At 39.8% G+C, this 19,534-nt stretch overlaps 1 protein-coding gene across 6 annotated transcripts in view; it reads right to left on the bottom strand.

Moving 5' to 3' along the window:
- Positions 1-1,267: 1,267 nt before the first annotated feature.
- Positions 1,268-19,534, bottom strand: part of ATF1 (activating transcription factor 1) — a 61,496-nt gene continuing 43,229 nt past the window's right edge. For all 6 annotated transcript variants that reach the window (XM_054442815.2, XM_063646943.1, XM_054442816.2 and 3 more), the window contains 4 exons: positions 13,325-13,455; positions 8,395-8,577; positions 8,148-8,307; positions 1,268-2,912 (listed from right to left, as the gene is read on the bottom strand). In XM_054442815.2, the coding sequence (XP_054298790.1) occupies positions 2,768-2,912; positions 8,148-8,307; positions 8,395-8,577; positions 13,325-13,455 (619 nt within the window). In that variant the 3' untranslated portion in view covers positions 1,268-2,767. The remainder of the gene's footprint in view (positions 2,913-8,147; positions 8,308-8,394; positions 8,578-13,324; positions 13,456-19,534) is intronic.

Here is a 19,534-nt window from a genome sequence, read left to right as displayed (position 1 = left end):
TAATGATTATTATGATTAGGTTTTGATGTACTTTGTAAAGCTATGAAATTATTTTTGTTTTACTATAACCTGTGATTTTTCCTTTAAAGTAGCTGTCAAGCCCTTAGTCAAATTCACTTTTTATCAACTTTATAGCATCTTTTGTGGGAATTTGAACTGCCATCATGACAACTCATTATATAATTCCAAGCCATAATACACATTTTTTGAGACATGGTCTTGCTCTGTCATCTAGGCTGGTGTGCAGTTGTGCAATCACAGCTCACAGTAGCCTCGACCTCCTGGGCTTAAGCTATCCTCCTACCTCAGCCTCCCAAGTAGCTGAGACTACAGGTTCCTGCCACCTTGCCCAGCTAATTTTTGCACATTTTGTAGAGGCAGGGTTTCACTACGTTGCCCAGGCTGGTTGCAAACTCCTGGTGCCACACAATCCCAATGTCTCAGCCTCCCAAAGTGCTGGGACTACAGGTGTGAGCCACCCGCCTGGCCTAATACACATTTTTATATCCCTACTGTGACCCCGTATTTTAACTGGAGAAGAATGCAGGTTTAACCTAGTATTTGCAATATAATAATTGCTGAATGAATAAATACAGTAAGAATTCCAAAATGCTAACAAATGCCCATTCTTCCTGCTCTGTTTAATAATATTAAAGGAATATCTTACATGCCCTATATGTGTTTGTGGACAATAATCTATTTCTATCAATATAATATATAAATAAGTTGATAAGTAAAACAGCAAGTTGAACTAAGGAAATAATTTGATTAGTCTTTTGCATTTTGGAAGTCTAATTTCATGTTTGGACTATAATCACTTAAAAATTTGATAAGCCCCATTTTGGATTCCAATTAGAAAAACATCCAGGAAAATAATTTGTTATGCATTTATGGAACCATTAATGGTTTGCCCTGACCTGTTTCATACAGCTAGAGTAAGTAACTGGGTCTAGTGAGCAAGGCCCTACACCAGAAGAAGTCTGAAGGCAGCAGAGTTTATAAATATTTGCAGATGTCCAGCTGTTAAAAGCACTAAGAGCTAGGCTACCTCTGTTGTAAACAAGCATGGTGTCTACCCAATAATAATATATTATCTGTTGAAAGTCTTTTGACATAACCCAGTGACCTCATACCTCCTCATATTCTTAGGCCTAATGGGCCACCAGTTTGAGATTCTGGCTTTACACAAGGTAGTAAGTGATGTAAGTAATCCCCCTGGCGATCAAACTTTTTTTTCTTTTCATAAAGTGCTGCCAAGTCAACAGAGTCCCATTTTAAAAGACCCTTTTAATGAGAAATTTCATCAGGAGGGTCAAACACAAATGTATCACTTAAGTGAAGATTTCTACATAGCATTAGGATAATTAACAGCATGGCCACCAGCAAGCTTATCATTCATATACCAAGCATTATATTTTACATTCGGTAGACTATCAAATGTCCTTTAATTTCACAGATAACAATATGATACATACTGTATAAGAGCACACAATAGTTTTGCAGTACAATTTTAAACTGTATACAAATTGGAATACAGATGTTAAACACTGGTGTACTGACAGTATTTCTGAATTTTAGATAAACTGCATACAAAATTTACAATGCAAATATTAGCCAATCTGAAAACATCCCATAATATAAAAGTGATACTTTGAGATACAAATTTTACTAAACTATATAAACATTTAAAATAATCATTAAAAACTCAACATTAGAATTTATAAAGATCAGCTATAAAAATATATTGGCAGTCACTTTTCTTATAAAGGTACCATTCACTACATTACAAAATAGTCTCTAACATAAAATTGCCTTAATAACTATACTATTATAGAATCTGATAAACCTTACATTATTAAATTGATTATAAAATCTTCTTGGAAAAACTTTGGTATGCATCTTTAGAAGGTTTTTAAAAAATAATATTTTAAGGGCCTGTAAACATTCCGTTCTATTAAAGCACAGCAGAATAAGTCATGGATATCCAACTGCATACAGAATATAGAATCAAAAAAAAATTTATTATGTATTTGTAGAAAATCATTACCAGAGTAAGCAAAAAAATCAACTATTTAAAAGTATCAAACTTTTAAACAGTTCTTTTTCCATTCTGATAAAAAATGTTATAAAATCACCATACTCCACTCATGTACCTTAGATGCCTTTTAGGATAAGACCTCAAAAATAATTAACCCAGTCTCAAAATCCATTCAAGTCCAATAAACAAACTTTTAAAAACCCACTTAAAAAGACTTGACACTAGAACAAGTATACATAATCAAAACACATACTTTATATATTTAGTAATGTACTATGTTTTCTCTTACCTTTGTAATTTAGAATTTATTGGCAGAAATTACACACACACACACACACATATGTAACTAAAAAAAGGTAAATTTCAGCAAAGAGAAATGCAAACCTGTAGGGTAAATTGATTTTTTAAAAAATTCAGTTTATCAAATTTCATCTTCTCTGCCATTTTAGATTGGCGACTATTGGTTATTTAGAACATTTAGACTGCTGAAAGTTCATTTCTTGCTCCTTGAATATGTTTAATTTCTACAAAGCTTCCAGTTGTGCCCGTAGCTTCCTTGAGGTCATTTTCCACTTTCTCCTCTGTCACTAGATATCGTCCGTAAGATATTTATCCTTGAGTTGGAAAAGCCTAAATAAAAAGCTTCAGTTTTGACCTTTTAATTTATAAAACTCCACTAAGAAATCCATTTAATTTTTATACAAGTCCACAAAAATATTTTCTTAGGAATCAAACACTTTTATTGGAATAAAGATCCTTCAAAGTTTTTAACTCTTCTATTAGAGTTTTATTTTGATTTTCCAGGACTGCAACTCGGTTTTCCAGGCATTTCACATATTCTTTCTTCTTTCTGCGACATTCTCGAGCAGCTTCTCTAAATATGAGCATTAAAAAAACAATGTTAGAAAAAACTTCACATTCTTTAAATGGTAAATGTTCTTCAGTAATTTTCCGTGGTCACCTTTTTTTCTCTTTAAAGTATCATCTACACACAGCGAATACATATATCTTGAGTGTAGAATTCAGTCAGTTTTGGCAATTGTGTATACCTGTATAACCCACACCTCTGTCAAGACAACAGAACATTCCCACTGTCCCAGAAAGTTCCCTCATGCCCCTTCCTGGTCAGCCCCCTTCCAAGCAACTATCGTTTTGATTTTTATCACCAGAGATTAGTTTTTTTCCTGTTCTAGAACCTCATGTAAGAGTGTCGTACACTACGTACTCTGGTGTCTGGTGTCCCTTCACTCAGCCCATCTGAGGTTCATCCATGTTGCTGCATGGGGGTTTGTTCCTTCACATTGCTGGACATAGTCCACTGTATGAATATAACCACCATTTGTTTATCCTGTCTCTTGCGCTGTTTCTAGGGTTAGCTGCATAGGCATGTTTTTGTGCCAGTCTTTTTGTAGAAAGGTTTCATTTCTCTTGAATAAATACCAAAGAGTGAAATCATGGGTCCTCTGGTAAACTTCTGACACATGACTTCTTTTATTTAAGTTCAAATTACAAACAATGCTTGGGCAAATACTCAAGTTCTGTGCATGTCCTCTTAAAACATTTCTGTGAAGTCATATGTAAGTTTATATACATATAGAAATAGGAAGTATTGGCCAGACATGGTGGCTCATGCCTGTAATCCCAGCACTTTAGAGGCCAAGGCGGGCAGATCACCTGAGGTCAGGAGTTTGAGACCAGCCTGGCCAACATGGCAAAACCCCATCTCTACTAAAAATACAAAAATTAGCCGTGGTGGCACATGCTTGTAATCCCAGCTACATGGGAGGCTGACGCAGGAGGATCACTTGAAGCTGGGAGGTCGAGGTTGCAGTGAGCCAAGATCGTGCTACTGCACTCCAGCCTGGGCAACAGAGCAAGACTCTGTCTTAAAAAAAGAAAGAAAGAAAGAAACAGTACTATTTTAAGATTTTTATGCTATGTATGTAGATACTATTTGCAACTTGCTTTTCAGTACACATCTTTACTTTTAAAAGGACTGTACAAAATCCATCCCCTCACAAAAAGACTTTATTTTTACCTTTAAGCTCTGTTTTTTGTTTTTTTTTTAAAGTGGTTTCCAGTAAACATTCTTCTTTTTTCTTCTTTTGTTTTGAGACAGGGTCTCACTCTGTCACCCAGGCTGAGTGCAGTGGCACCATCACAGCTCATTGCAACCTTGACCTCCTGGACTCAAGATATCCCCACTTCAGCCTCCCAAGTAGCTGGGACTACAGGTGCACACCACCACAACAGCTAATTTTATTTTTGTAGAGATGAGGTCTCAGTATGTTGGCTAGGCTGGTCTCACTCCTGGTCATGGTGTTGGGATTATGGGCGTGAACCACCCACTCAGCCTCCATTCTTTACATGTATTTCTACACATGTATTTCTTGAAGGATCACAAGCTATATTCACTTAAAGTCAAGAGATAGTGCCAATTTATATTCATTGAAGTACAGACAAATAAGGGGGGAAAAAAGGAAGGAAAAAAATCCCAGAGTCAATCCAGAAAGAAACAAGGGAAAAAAAAAGATTTGCCAGATTGTCCTCCAGAGTATTTGTACCATTTACATTCCCAGGGGCAGTACATCAGAGTGCCTGTTATGAACATTTTAAAATGGTTGTCAGTCTAGCGGCTGACAAAAAGTGAACCTCACTGCTTTAACATTTCCCTCATTATGCACAAAGTTTGGAATAATTTCATGTTTACAAGGCCATCTTTCACAGACCAGTTTCCTTCTGTTAGGTCTCTTATTTACAGAAATAAATCTTTATATAATCTATACATCTTGTAATTCTTTCTCTTTATATAAAAGTTGCAAATATTTTTCCTAGTTAACAGACTTATTTTTAAGTTTCTTTATGGTATCTTTTGTCACATACAAGTAGAAATGTTGGAGCAAGTAGATACCATAAAACTCCGTACTTCTCCTCAGTAATGTATGAGGTACCCTTTTCCTTATATGCCCAATGACAGTATTACCACTTTATAATTTTTGCCATGTGACATCTCATTTCTTATTTTTATAGTTGTAGTATATACGTATATGACCCTAAAACTGCCTATCATTTAGTTTATTTTCTAAAATTATAAAATATCATACTTTGTGTATTCTGTTGCAACTTGCATTTTTTCAATCAATTTTTCTAAGATTTATTCATGTTGAAATGATTATTCGTTCAGTCATTACAAATAAACATTCCATTGTATAAATACAGTCACAATTTATGTACCTATTCTTTTTTCCCCCCATTTTTATGTTTAGGCTCAATATGTACCTATTCCGTTATCAATGAATCTTGAGGTTGTTTCCTGATTTTTTGCTGCTATGAAAATTCTTATACATACTTCCTGCAAGTTTCTCTCAGTCACACAGACTAAAACAGCTGCGTCACAGAGTATACCCACGTCAACTGTACAAGATAAGGCCTAATTTCCAAAATGGCTGCATCAATTTACACTCCTATAGTAGTATCTATGAATTCCTGACCATTGTTCCAAATCCTTGCCAACTCTTGGTTAGACTTTAAAATTTTTGCCAATTGGGTGGGCATAAAGGGTATATAAGTGTGTAACATTAATGTGTATTTCTTTGATTACTAATAAGGCTGAGTAGTCTTTTATATGATTATTAACTACTTGTGTGGTTTTTTTTTGTTTGTTTTATTTTTGAGACAGAGTCTTGCTCTGTCACCCAGGCTGAAGAACAATGGCATGATCATGGCTCACTGCAACTTCTGCCTCCGGGTTCAAGTGATTCTCCTGCCTCTACCACATCTAGCTAATGTTTTAAATTTTCTTTAGAGATGGGGTCTCCCTATGTTGCCCAGGCTGGTCTCAAACTCCTGGGCTCAAGTGATCCTCCCGCCTTGGCCTCCGAAAATGTTGGGATTACACGTGTGAGCCACCACGCCTGGCCTGTATGTTTTTTTCTATTAAAAATGTTTCTGTGCATATTTATGGAGCACATGAGAAAATGTGTTACATGTATATAATGTGTAGTGATCAAGTCAGGGGATTCGGGGTGTCCATCACCTGAGTATTAATAGGTTTTTGTTAAGGATGGTCATCCTACTCTGCTACGAAACACTGAATTTATTCCTTTTATCTTACTGTGTATGGGTTTGTACCCTTTAACTCTCTTCATCCTCTTCCTTGCCCCTCACCCTTCCCAGTCTCTGTTACCTATTTTTCCATTCTCTCTTTTTTCTTGAAATAGGGTCTTGCTCTGTTGCCCAGGCTGAAGTGCAGTGGTGTGATCACACTGCCTCAACCCCCTGGGGGGCTCAAGCAATCCTTCCACCTCAGCCTCCCAAGTAGCTGGGACTTTAGGCACACGCCACCATGCCTGGCTAATTTTTTATTTTTTGTAGCAATGGGTATGCTGCCCAGGCTTGCACTGAACTCCTAGGCTCAAGTGATCCTCCCGCCTCGGCCTCTCAAAGTGCTGGGATTACAGGCATAAACCACCATGCCCGGCCCTATTTTTCCACTCTCTACTTCCATGAGTTCAAATATTTTAGCTCCCACATATAAGTGAGAATGTGATATTTTTCTTTTTATGCCTGGCTTATTTCACTTAAGATAATTCACTTAAGATAATTCCATCCATGTTGCTGCAAACGACATGATTTAATTCTTTCTTATCCATTTATCCACTGATGGACACAGGTTGATTCTATTAGCTATTGTGCGTGAATAGTGCTGCAAGTAAACTTATGAGTACAGGTATCCCTTTGATATACTGATTTCTTTTCCTTTGGGTAGATTTCTATTTTTAGTTTTTTGAGAACTCTCCATACTGGTTTTCATAGTGGTTGTACTAGCTAATTTTAAATTTTTGGGGGCTGGGTGCAGTGGTTCATGCCTGTAATCCCAGCACTTTGGGAGGCTGAGGCAGGTGGATGGATCACTTGAGCCCAGGTCTGAGACCAGCCTAAGCAACATGGCAAAACCCCACCTCTACAAAAAAAAAAAAAAAATTAGCTGGGTGTGGTGGTATGCATCTGTAGTCTCAGCTACTTGGGAGGCCAAGCTGGGAGGATCACTTGAGCCCAGGAGGCAGAGGTTGCAGTAAGCCAAGATTGTGCCACTGCACTCCAGTGTGGGTGACACAGTGAGACCTTGTCTTAAAAAAAAAAAAAAATCACAAAAACCAAATATAACTTTTCTACTTTTTGAACTTTTTTGTTAAAAATTAAGACACAAACACCAACATTAGCCTAGGCTAACTAGCCTAGGGTCAGGATCATCAATATCACTGTCTTCCACCTCTATACCTTATCCCACTGGAAGGTCTTTAGGGGAAATAACACACAGGGAGCTGTTATCTCCTATGATAACAATGCCTTCTTCTGGAATACCTCCTGTAGGGGCTGCCTTGAGGCTGTTTTACAGTTAACTTTTTTTTTTTTTTTTTTGAGACAGAGTTTCACTCTGTTGCCCAGGCTGGAGTGCAGTGGTGCAATCTCAGCTTACTGCAAGCTTCGGCTCCCAGGTTCATGTCATCCTCCTGCCTCAGCCTCCCGAGTAGCTGGGACTACAGGCGCCCGCCACCACGCCCGGCTAATTTTTTTGTATTTTCAGTAGAGATGGAGTTTCACCATGTTAGCCAGGATGGTCTCAATCTCCTGACCTCGTGATCCGCCCGCCTCAGCCTCCCAAAGTGCTGGGATTACAGGCGTGAGCCACCATGCCTGGCCTACAGTTAACTTTAAAAAAAAAAAAGTAGAAGGTATATACTTTAAAATAATGATTAAAAGTATAGTAAATTCATAAACCAGTAACATATTCACTTATTATAGTATCAAGTATTATGTTCTATACATAATTGCATATGCTACACTTTTATATGACTGGCAGCACAAAAAGTTTGTTTATACCAGCATTGCCACAAACGTGAGTAATGTGTTGGACTATGACATTACCACAGGACTTTTTAGCTCCATTATAATTTTATGGGACCACCGTCATTCATTTATGTGGTCCATTGTTTACTTAAACATTGTCATGCAGCCCATGACTGTATACAGTTCAAGTTAACATCTGGTTATGTTGTGAGATTTGTAAAAACATTACCCATTCTGGTAGTATGATTTTACTACCTACCTGTTTTTCATTAACCTTATTTCCCTTTTCAATTGGGGGTCATCTGTCTTAGCTGTCTGAGAGGTAAGAGTCACAGGAGATGTCATCACCACAGTTTGTGGCAGAGAAGTAGCTGAAGGTGTAGTTCGGATCTGATATGTTTGCATATCTCCTGATGCAGCTAGATAGTAACCAAGAGTGAATGAGTTAGTTGGTAAGTGTCTCTGACAGTGTTAGGAGACTTTCTGTAGACAGAAAGCATACTTACTCTGTACGACCACCTGATTGCTGGGCACAAGTATCTGCTGTCCATCAGAGGTCTGCGCATACTGAAGAATAGTTGTACCTTGCTGAGTACTGCCTGAATTTGTCATGGTTAATGTCTGAAGTCCCTGTACTCCATCTGTGCCTGGACTTGCCAACTGTAAGGTTCCATTGGGGGCAATGGCAACTTTAATCAAAAAGAGAAAATAGCTATTGTAAGGTTATATAATACACTAATTCAAAGGAGTGGCAAAAAGCCCACAAACACTATTTACTAAAACAGGTATGAATGCAGTTCTACTTGGTAACTGCTGGCTACTTTAGGTGAACTACATGTAAAAGGAATAAAACAGCATTTCTTTTTTTTTCTTGAGATGGAGTCTCGCTCTACTGCCCAGGATGGAGTGCAGTGGCACGATCTCGGCTGGCTGCAACCTCTGCCTCCTGTGTTCAAGCCGTTCTTGTGCCTCAGCCTCCCAAGAAGCTGGGATTACAGGTGTGCGCCACCATGCCCAGCTGATTTTTGTATTTTTAGTAGAGACGGAGTTTCTCCATGTTGGCCAGGCTGGTCTTGAATTCCTGATCCCAGGTGATCCACCCGCCTCAGCCTCCCAAAGCGCTGGGATTACAGGCATGAGCCACAGCACTTGGCCCCATGATAGTTAATTTTTAAGAAAAAATAAAAAGGAAACATAAACACAGTTTGTAATTTTGAGTCAAAAGCATTAAAAATATTATTACTTTAAAATATTTCTGGCCGGGTGCAGTGGCTCACGCCTGTAATCTCAGCACTTTGGGAGGCTGAGGCGGGTGGATCACGAGGTCAGGAGTTCGAGACCATCCTGGCCAACATAGTGAAACCCCGTCTCTACCAAAAATACAAAAAAATTAGCTGGGTGTGGTGGTGGGCACCTGTAGTCCCCAATACTCGGGAGGCTGAGGCAGGAGAATAGTTTGAACCCAGGAGGCGGAGCTTGCAGTGAGCCGAGATGGTGCCACTGCACTCCAGTCTGGGCGACAGAGCAAGACTCCATCTCAAAAAAAAAAAAAAAAATTTCTGAATAGATAATGTGCTTATGGAAAAAAATTCAATAGAATAAAAGGTTATATAATGAGAAAATAAGTCATCTTTATATGGTTTCTTGGCTCCATTTTCTAGTGGTACCACTGTTAAATGTATTACATGTTATTAAGGTATTTACTTAAGTGATAGTTAAGAAATGTAATCTATTCATTTACTTCCTAGTGAAAATCACTAATAAAGATAGCAGAAAGCCACTGTGTAGAAAATACTACTTAGCTCCCCACAAACATTTTTCCACTGAATTATACCTGTGTTCATGCTTTCCCCTCAGCCCTTAAATGCCCATAAGGCATGACCAAATAGAAAACATTTTAGCATTATTCAATTCCCATATAATCTTCAGAATCGAATGCCTCATCTCTGTACGCTCTTTTCAGATTACAGTTATGAAATTTTTTTTTCCTTTTATGCTTTAGCTACCAGGAAGCCAAAATACATGTATATGTATATGTATGTGATGGAAAAATATTTTTTTCGTGCATTCATAATTATCCCTCCCCAACTGCCCCAAATTTAATTTATGAGTTTCAAAATATTTTTTAAAATGTTAGATACAGGGATATGTTGGCTATTTTTTTTGAGACAGGGTCTCACTTGTCACCCAGGCTGGAGTGTAGTGGTGTGGTCCTAGTTCACCACTGCACTTTACCTCCTGGGCTCAAGCAATCCTCCTACCTCAGCCTCCCAAGTAGCTGGAACTATAGATGCAAACGAACATGCTCAGCTAATTTTTTAATTTTTTATAGAGATAGGGTCTCCCTATATTGCCCAGGCTGGTCTAGAAATCAAGTGATCCTCCCACTTTGGCCTCCCAAAGTGCAGGGATTACGGGCGTGATCCACCACACCAGGCCGAGATTTGCTGTGAAGTTGTATTAGCAATTAGTTTCCATCTTCTTCCCTGCAACACATTATTTTATATATATATATATATATACACACACATACACATTTATTTATATAAGTGTCAACATAAATAAATTAAAGGTCCCATTATCTATCTCTATTTCATTGTCCCCCCTTCACCGCCATCCTGAGATAATGATTACTTTTGGTGTACATCCTTCCCATTATTTTCCTGTGCTTATACAGACTTATATACTTTGCCATTATGTTCAGTGGTGAAAAACGCAATTTCTTTCACACCAACCTAATATATCAAAATACATACCTGTAGATGCAAATGTTTTGATATTAAATATGTGTGAATACATATTTTCATTTTTGCAACATATCTTCCTGTTCTTAACATGTGTATTTATCTGTTAATGTGCTGTATTTATTCTAAAACTGAGCTGTCTGATAGGGTAGCCATTAGCTGCATGTGGCTATTTAAATTAACTAAAATTAAACAAAATTAAAATTTCAGTTTCTCAGTCCCACCAGCCATATTTCAAGCACTCAATAGTCACACATGGTTTAGTGGCTACTATTCTGGGACAATGCAGATATAAACATTCCCATTATCATACGAAGTTCTACTGGCCCATAAATACTATTGCCCTAAATACTAGTTCGTACCACACTTATTTCAGTGATAACATGTGAACCTCCCCACTACCTCTGATCTCTGCTCCCAAGCTTCTTTCCTTGCAACCACTGCTCCCAGTTTCTTTCTTTCTTTCTTCTTTTTCTGAGACTGGTCTTGCTCTGTTGCCCAGGCTGGAGTACGGTGGTACGATCACGGCTCACGGTAACTTCGAACTCCCAGACTCAAGAGATCCTATTTCAGCCTCCCAAGTAGATGGGACTAGTCACATGCCATGATGCCCGGCCTTTTTTTTTTTTATTTTTATTATTATTATTATTATTTTTCATTTTTCTGTGAAGACGCAGTCTTGCTATGTTGCCAAGGCTGGTCCTGAATGTGGCTTCAAGCAATCCTCCAGCCTCAGCCTCTCAATGTACTGAGATTACGGGCATGAACCACAGTGCCTGGTCCCCAGTTTCTCAAGAGGTATTCTATATATATATTATTTAATTAATTCATAACAAACAACTGAAAGCCTACTACATGCCAGGTCCTATATGTCAAGGATGTAGTTGTGAATGAAACAAAAGTTTCTTTCCCTTAAGGATCTTATATTCTAGTGGGGAAAACAGATCATGAATAAGCTAATCTATAGTTACATACATACAATCTATAATTAAACTAATATGTACTGACTTAATTATATGTAAATGCTATAAAGAAAAATATGGGAGGTTAAGGAAAACTAAGGGGAGGAGCCACATGTTTGAAGAGAGTGGTCTCCTTGTGGAGGTGACACTTAAGCAGAGCAGCCACGTAAGGATCTGGGGGAAGAACATGCCAGGCATGAGCAACGACAACTCCAGAGATCCTGAGGCAGAAACAAGCTCATGTGTCTGAGGTACAGTAAGGAAGTCTGGGGTGGTCAGAATGCCACCAAGTAGCAGGAGATGAGGTCAGAGTGGTAGGCAGATCCTAAATGTAATGCCTTGGAAGATCTGGATTTTATTCTAAGTGTGATAAAATGTCACTAGAGGATTTTGGGCAGGAGCAATGTGATCTAGTTGACATCTTAAATAAATCACTTTGGCCACAGTATGGAAAACTGATTATTAGAGCAAGAATGGAAGCAAGATGACCAATTGGATGCCTACTCCAGTAATTAAGATGAGAGCCTAAACCAAGGTGGTGGTGGTTGGAGACGGCAAGAGGTGGTCAGATGGGACATATATTTTGTGGCAAGACAGAATGCAACTTAAAGATTAATGTTAGGAGTGGAGCGGGAGATAACAAATGGGCAGCATGAGGAAATTCGTTACGGCGACAGAACTCAATCTTGGTTGGCGGTGTTATACTATTCTACACATTTGTCAAAACTCATAGACTTAAACTCCCCAAAGAGTGAATTTTACTGTATATAAATCAAACAATAAATATTTTTAACAAATAGGCAGGGGCCAGGTGTGGTGGCTCATGCCTGTAATCCCAGCACTTTGGGAAGCTGAGGTGGGTGAATCACTTCAGGTCAAGAGGAGTTCGAGACCAGCCTGGCCAACATGGTGAAACCCCGTCTCTACTAAAAATGCAAAAATTAGCCAAGCGAAGTGGTGCATGCCTGTAATCCCAGCTACTTGGGAGGCTGAGGCAGGAGAATCACTTGAACCCGGGAGGTAGAAGTTGCAGTGAGCCAAGATCATGGCACTGCACTCTAACCTGGGCAACAGAGCGAAACTCCACCTCAAAAAAAAAAAAAAAAAAAAGCCAGGAATGTTCTGAAATGAATTATACTAATATAATATACGGCAATTATGTATGGAACTACATAGATGTAAGAATGAACAAAATAAGGCCGGGCCCAGTGGCTCATGCCTATAATCCCAGCACTTTGGGAGGCCAAGGTGGACAGATCACCTGAGGTCAAAGTTCGAGACCAGCCTGGCCAATATGGTGAAACCCCCTCTCTACTAAAAATACAAAAATTAGCCGGGCGTGGTGGCACATGCCTGTAATCCTAGCTACTCCGGAGGCTGAGGCAGGAGAATCACTTGAACCCGGGAGGCAGAGGTTGCAGTGAGCCAAGATCGCGCCACTGCACTCCGGCCTGGGCAACAAGAGCGAGACTCTGTCTCAAAACAAAACAAAACAGTATCTAAGGTTGTAGGTCTCAGTTCCCTCATACATTGATAACTGCCTATGTCACAAAGTTGTTATAAGGAGTAAATGAAATAATGCTGAAACAGTACTTCGCATTATTCCTGGCTGAAAACATCCTTTAATAATCATCACTATCAAAGTATGACAGTTTTCCTAACACCATTTCTTTCTACAAAAAAGTCAGGTTTTGTGTGTTTATAATGTGGAAATTGATTCCTATACATACTGTATTGTCCGCTGCTAGTCTGATAGATGGGAGTTGGAACAGACATAGAAGTGACAGCAGAAACTCCAGAATTTTCTCCGTCTCCTTTTCTGCCCCGTGTATCTTCAGAAGATAAGTCTTTCAAAATTTTTCTGTAAAAAAAAAACAGAACTCTATTAAACATTGATAATGTGAATGACTTCACAAAAAGAAATTTCTTTTTTTTTTTTTTTGAGACAAGATCTTGCTCTGTCACCCAGACTGGAGTACAGTGGCGCCATCACGGCTCACTGCAACCTCTGCTTCCCTGGTTTAAGAGATTCTTGTGCCCCAGCCTCCCAAGTAGCTGGGACCACAAGTGTGAGCCACCACACCCAGCTAATTTTTGTATTTTCAGTAGACATGGGGTTTTACCGTGTTGGCCAGGCTGGTCTTGATCTCCTGGCTTCAAGTGATCCACTCATCTCCTCCTCCCAAAGTGCTGGGATTACAGGCATGTGCCACCATGCCTGGCCACAAAAAGAAATTTCTAAAACTTTTTCAATCTCAGGTAAAAGTTATAATAATCGGGCCAGTCGTGGTGGCTCACGCCTGTAATCCCAGCACTTTGGGAGGCCAAGACCAGTGGATCACAAGGTCAGGAGTTTGAGACCAGGCTAGCCAATATGGTGAAACCCTGTCTCTACTAAAAATACAAAAATTAGCTGGTCGTGGTGGCAGGCGCCTGTAATCCCAGCTACTTGGGAGGCTGAGGCAGGAGGATCACTTGAATTCGGGAGGTGGAGGTTGCAGTGAGCCAAGGTCACGCCACTGCACTCCAGACTGGGTGACAGAGTGAGAGTCCACCTCAAAAAAAAAAAATTACAATAATCTACCAGACACTTAAACTATTACTCCAAAGAATGCTTTTATTTAGCACATATTATTATAATGATGTGCTCCAGGCTGATTACATATTAGTTTAAAGAGTAAAGAGGGCCAGGCATGGCGGCTCCCATCTGTAATCCCAGCACTTTGAGAGGCTGAGGGTGGGCGGATCACTTGAGGTCAGGAGTTTGGAGACCAGCCTGGCCAACATGGTGATACCCAATCCCTACTAAAAATACAAAAATTAGCTGGACATGGTGGTGCGTGCCTGTAATCCCAGCTACTCGGGGGGCTGAGGTAGGAGAACTGCTTGAACCTGGGAGGCAGAGGTTGCAGTGAGAGCCAAGATGGTGCCACTGTACCCCCAGCCTGGGCGACAGAGTGAGACTCCATCTCAAAAGAAACAAAAAAAACAAAAACCCATAAAACAGTTCTCCAAACGAAGTAGATAAGAAAAACTATAAAATGCACAGAGTATCAATGATGAATAAAATTGCTTATTTTAACAAAAAGAGGTAAATATGATCCCATGAGAGGTAAATATGATCCCATGGGTATCCCTCAGACTTGGTGAAATGGCACTAGTGACAGGAATAAGGGATGGAGAAAGTATTCCTTGCTGAAAAGAAAGGTGAAAAGAAAGGTCTTTCAAGACAATTGGGGATGGGCGCAGTGGCTGATGCCTGTAATCCCAGCACTGTGGGAGGCCAAGGCAGGCGGATCACCTGAGGTCCGGAGTTCAAGACCAGCCTGGCCAACATGGCAAAACCCCATCTCTACTAAAAATGCAAAAAATAGCTGGGGCATGGTGGCTCATGCCTGTAATTCCAGCTACTTGGGTGGCTGAGGCAGGAGAATTGCTTGAACCTGGGAGGTGGAGGCTCCAATGAGTGGAATTCATGCCACTGCACTCCAGCCTGGGCAACAGAGTGAGACTCTCTCAAAAAAAAAAAAAAAAAAAAAAAAAAAAAAAAAGACAATTGGGGGTAGAGGAAAGAGTAGGCAGTATGCATTGTTTGCTTCTGAAAAAGAGAGAAAAAAGAAATGCTTACTTAAGAATTCTATGTTCACTGTAGAAAAATGAGAAAACTGAAATACTTATGTGAAAACAACAACAAAAAAGAATTCACAAAGGAAAAAAAAAGCCCTTAGAATAAAAAGGGCTATTTTATTTTATCTATGCCAACTTCCCAGCCCATGGAGGAATTCTCTAACATTCCTGAAAACCTCTACTTCCAGGAAAAAGGCACCCATTATTTCCAAAAAGTAAACCATTCTATTATTGAATAGTTAGAGGCTTTCCTTCTTTGGGTCCAAAACTGGTTCCATCCAGTGAAACTAAAGAAATTTATTTATTATTTTTTTCTTTTCTTTTGAGACAGAGCCTCACTCTGTTGCCCAGGCTGGAGTACAGTGGCATGATCATGGCTCACTCCACCTTGACTTCTCAGGCTCAAGCGATCCTCCTGCCTCAGCCTCCCAAGCAGCTGGGAATATAGGTACACACCATCATACCTGGCTAATTTTTTATTTTTTTAGTAGAGATGGGGCCTATGTTGCCCAGGCTGTTCTTGAACTCCTGGGCTCAAGTGATTCTCCCACCTAGGCCTCCTAAAGTGTTGGGACTACAGGCATGAGTCACAGCAAGAAATTTAAGCCTAATCCCAATTCTATATCCATGCCCTACTTTGCAATATTTGATAATTGCTACAAGTCTTCCTTATTCTAGGCCAAATACTTTCGGTTTTTTCACGTGTTCTTCTGTAACATGTTGAAGATCCTTCTCCAGTCTGTCTCCTTTCTGTGGACTGTCGTCCCACCAAGAGCTAATACAACTGTAGACTATATTAAGAGAAGTTCCACAGGAAGCACAATGCAGGTGTCAGTCCTATAGGACTCTGTTTTAGGCATTTCTGTAGAATAGTCACAGTGCTTCCTAAACCTGCCTATGTAACAGAATCATTCTGGAGAGGTTTGTTGAATCTAGATTCCCATCTGGTGGCCATAATCATTGAGTAAGCAGGTCTGGAGTAGAGCTCCAGATCCATTTAACCAACTGCCTGCGTGGTCTTTTTTTTTTTTTTTTTCACAAGTCCACCTCTGTCCAATGCCTGCATAGTCCTACAGCCAGTCTATCATGAGACTGTGGAATGCTGCACCCATTTATTTTTCCATTTTAAATTATGAAACACTTTGAGTATAAAGAAAAGTACAGGGGAAGATGCTGTATCTGGCGTTGCCGTGGCTGTGCCTTGGCCTGTGCAGCCTCCTGGTCGGAGGCAGAGGCCCTGAGCCCCGTGGATCTGATAGAGTGAAGCCGGCCCTGTGTGGTGCTGTGCAGGCAAAACCTGGTGTTGATGGGAACCATTTTCAGCATCCTGCTGATGACTGTCATCCTTATGGTATTTTGTGTCTACAAGCCCATTTGGTGTCAGTGACAGCCAAGTAAACAAGTTCTTCAATGAGTACTTGGGAACAGGATAAGTTGTGCTGAGCATGGGCCAATGGAGAAGTTGAAATCAGAACTTTCCTACCTGAAAATGACCTTTGGTCTGGACAGTTGGTAAATGCTAAATGATTTAGGAAAGAACATCTACTAACAATTATTTTTTTCTTTTTTTTTTTTCTTTGAGACAGTTTCGCTTTTGTTGCCCAAGCTGGAGTGCAGTGGTGCAATCTTGGCTCACTGCAAACTCTGCCTCCCAGGTTTGAGCAATTCTCCTGCCTCAGCCTCCTGAGTAGCTGGGATTACAGGCATGCGCCACCACACCCAGCTAATTTTTGTATTGTTAGTGGAGACGGGGTTTCACCATGTTGGCCAGGCTGGTCTTGAACTCCTGACCTCAGGTGATCTGCCCACCTGGGCCTCCCCAAAGTGCTGGGATTACAGGTGTGAGCCACTGTGCCTGGCTTTATTTTTTTTCTCAACACTGTAATGCAAGTTATTGGCCAACAAGTCTGCTTCTCAGTGTTTCTTTTGATATCTGACTTAAGAGCAAGACCTGAAAACTCCAAATTCAATGTAAAGATGGGAGTGTTCATAAGGAAGGAAAGAAAACATGGTAACCCTGCAAATGTCTGTAAGAACCACATTGGAAAGAACTAATTATTCATGCTTGAAAATATTAATAAGGAGACTTACTACATAGACATTCCCTACTTAAGAACCATTTGGTCACAATGGGTTAAGAATCACAAAAGGTTTTTTTTTTTTCTTTTTGTGAGACAGGGTCTCACTCTGTCACCTAGGCTGGAGTACAGTGGCACGATCATAGCTCACTGCAGCCTTGATCTCCCAGGCTCAAGTGATCCTCCCACCTCAGCCTCCCGAGTGGCTGGGACTACAGGCATGCACCACCACACTCAGCTAATTTTTTGTATTTTTTTGTAGTGACAAGGTATCCCTATGTTGCCCAGGCTGGTCTCAAACTCTTGGGCTCAAGCAATCTGGCCACCTCGGCCTCCCACAGTGCTGGGATTATAGGCATGAGCCACAGTGCCTAGCCTTCCCGTACCTATTATTCTACTCTAATTCCAGTATGATCACAGAGCATACTGTGCATGATTTCAGTTCTTTTAAATTTGTTAAGATTTGTTATGACCCAGAATGTGGTACTTCTTGGCAGATTTTCTTCATTCTACAGCTGGTGGGTCAAGTGTTATAAAAATGTCAATTAGGCCAAGCTCATGCCTGTAATCCCAGCACTTTGGGAGGCCGAGGTAGGCAGATCACAAGGACAGGAGCTCGAGACCAGCCTGGACAATATCGTGAAACCCCGTCTTTACTAAAAATACAAAAAAAGTTAGCTGGGCATGGTGGTGGGCGCCTGTAGTCCCAGCTACTTGAGGCTGAGGCAGGAGAATTGCTTGAACCTGGAAGGCGGAGGTTGCAGTAAGCCAAGATCGCACCACTGCACTCCAGCCTGGGTGACAGAGTGAGACTCCATCTCAGAAAAAAAAAAAAAAAGATCTTGTTGGCTTCTGATATCATCTGGCATTAGGTTCTTCTATAATCTTTCTGATTTTCTGACTATAAGTTCTAATGTATCCTGAGACAGGTTTACTGAAGTCATCAACTGCAACTGTGGACCTGTTTCTCTTTTCAGTTGTTAGTTTCTTTTTAGAGATAGGGTCTTGCTGTCACCCACACTAGAGTGTAGTGGCTCAATCATAGCTCACTGCAGCCTCCAACTCCTGGGCAGCTGGGACCAGAGGCACACACCACCACGCCTGGCTAACTTTAATTTTGTGAAGAGACAGGGTCTTACTATGTTGCCCTGGCTGGTCTTGAACTCCTGGGCTCATACAATCCTCCCTCCTTGGCCTCTGGAAGGGCTGAGATCACAGGTGTGAGCCACTGGGCCCTGCCCTACTAGTTTTTGATAAATATATTTTAAAGCTCTTTTGTTAGATGCATACACATTTGGATTATGTCTTCTTGGTGAACTCTTATCATTATGTAATGTCCTTTATCTCTGCAGATTTTCCTTATTCTGAAGTCTATTTTATATGACATTAATATAGCCATGTTAGTTTTTTTCATTAGTGTTTTCGTGGTATGTCTTTAACCATCCTTCTACTTTAGCTATATCATTTTTGAAGTGAGTCATTTTTAAAATCCATTCTAATAATCTTTGTCTTTTTAAAGAAAAATGGCTTTGAGATATAATTCACATACCAAACAATTAACTCATTTAAGCATACAATTCAGTGTTTTTAGTATATTACAGAGTTGTGCAACCACCACTATAATCTAATTTTAGAACACTTTTGTCCCCCTAAAAGAAACTTGGTACCCATTAGCAGTCAATCCATTCTTCTGTTCTCTCTCCCAAGCACTAACCAACCACTTGCCTACTTTGTTTCTATAAATTTGTCTATTTTGGACATTTCATATAAATGGAATCATACAATATGCAATCTTTTGCAAATGACTTCTTTTAGTTTAATATTTTCAAGGTTTATCCATGTTGTAGCATGCATTAGTACCTCATTGCTTTTTAACTGCTAAGTAAAAATATTCCATTTTATGAACACACCACATTTTGTTTATCCATTCATCACTTAATGGACATTTGGGTTGTTTTCATGTTTTGGCTATTATAAACAATGCTGCTATAAACATTCATGTACAAGTTTTCATATAAATGTATGTTTTTATTTCTCTTGGGTATATAACTAGCATAGGAAGTAGTAGGTCATATGGTAACTTAGTATTCTGAAGAACTGCCAGAATGTTTTCCATAGCAACTGTACTATATATTTTTTTTACATTCTTACCAGCAGTGTATGAGAGGCTTAATTTCTCCATATCATCACCAACACTTATTATTGGTCTTTTTTTTCTATTTTAGTCATCCTAGT

This window comes from Pongo pygmaeus, chromosome 10 (assembly GCF_028885625.2).
Source record: "Pongo pygmaeus isolate AG05252 chromosome 10, NHGRI_mPonPyg2-v2.0_pri, whole genome shotgun sequence".
NCBI lineage: Eukaryota > Metazoa > Chordata > Mammalia > Primates > Hominidae > Pongo > Pongo pygmaeus.
The sequence above is the reverse complement of the archived record's forward strand: the minus strand, read 5'-3'. Positions and strand labels throughout refer to the sequence as shown.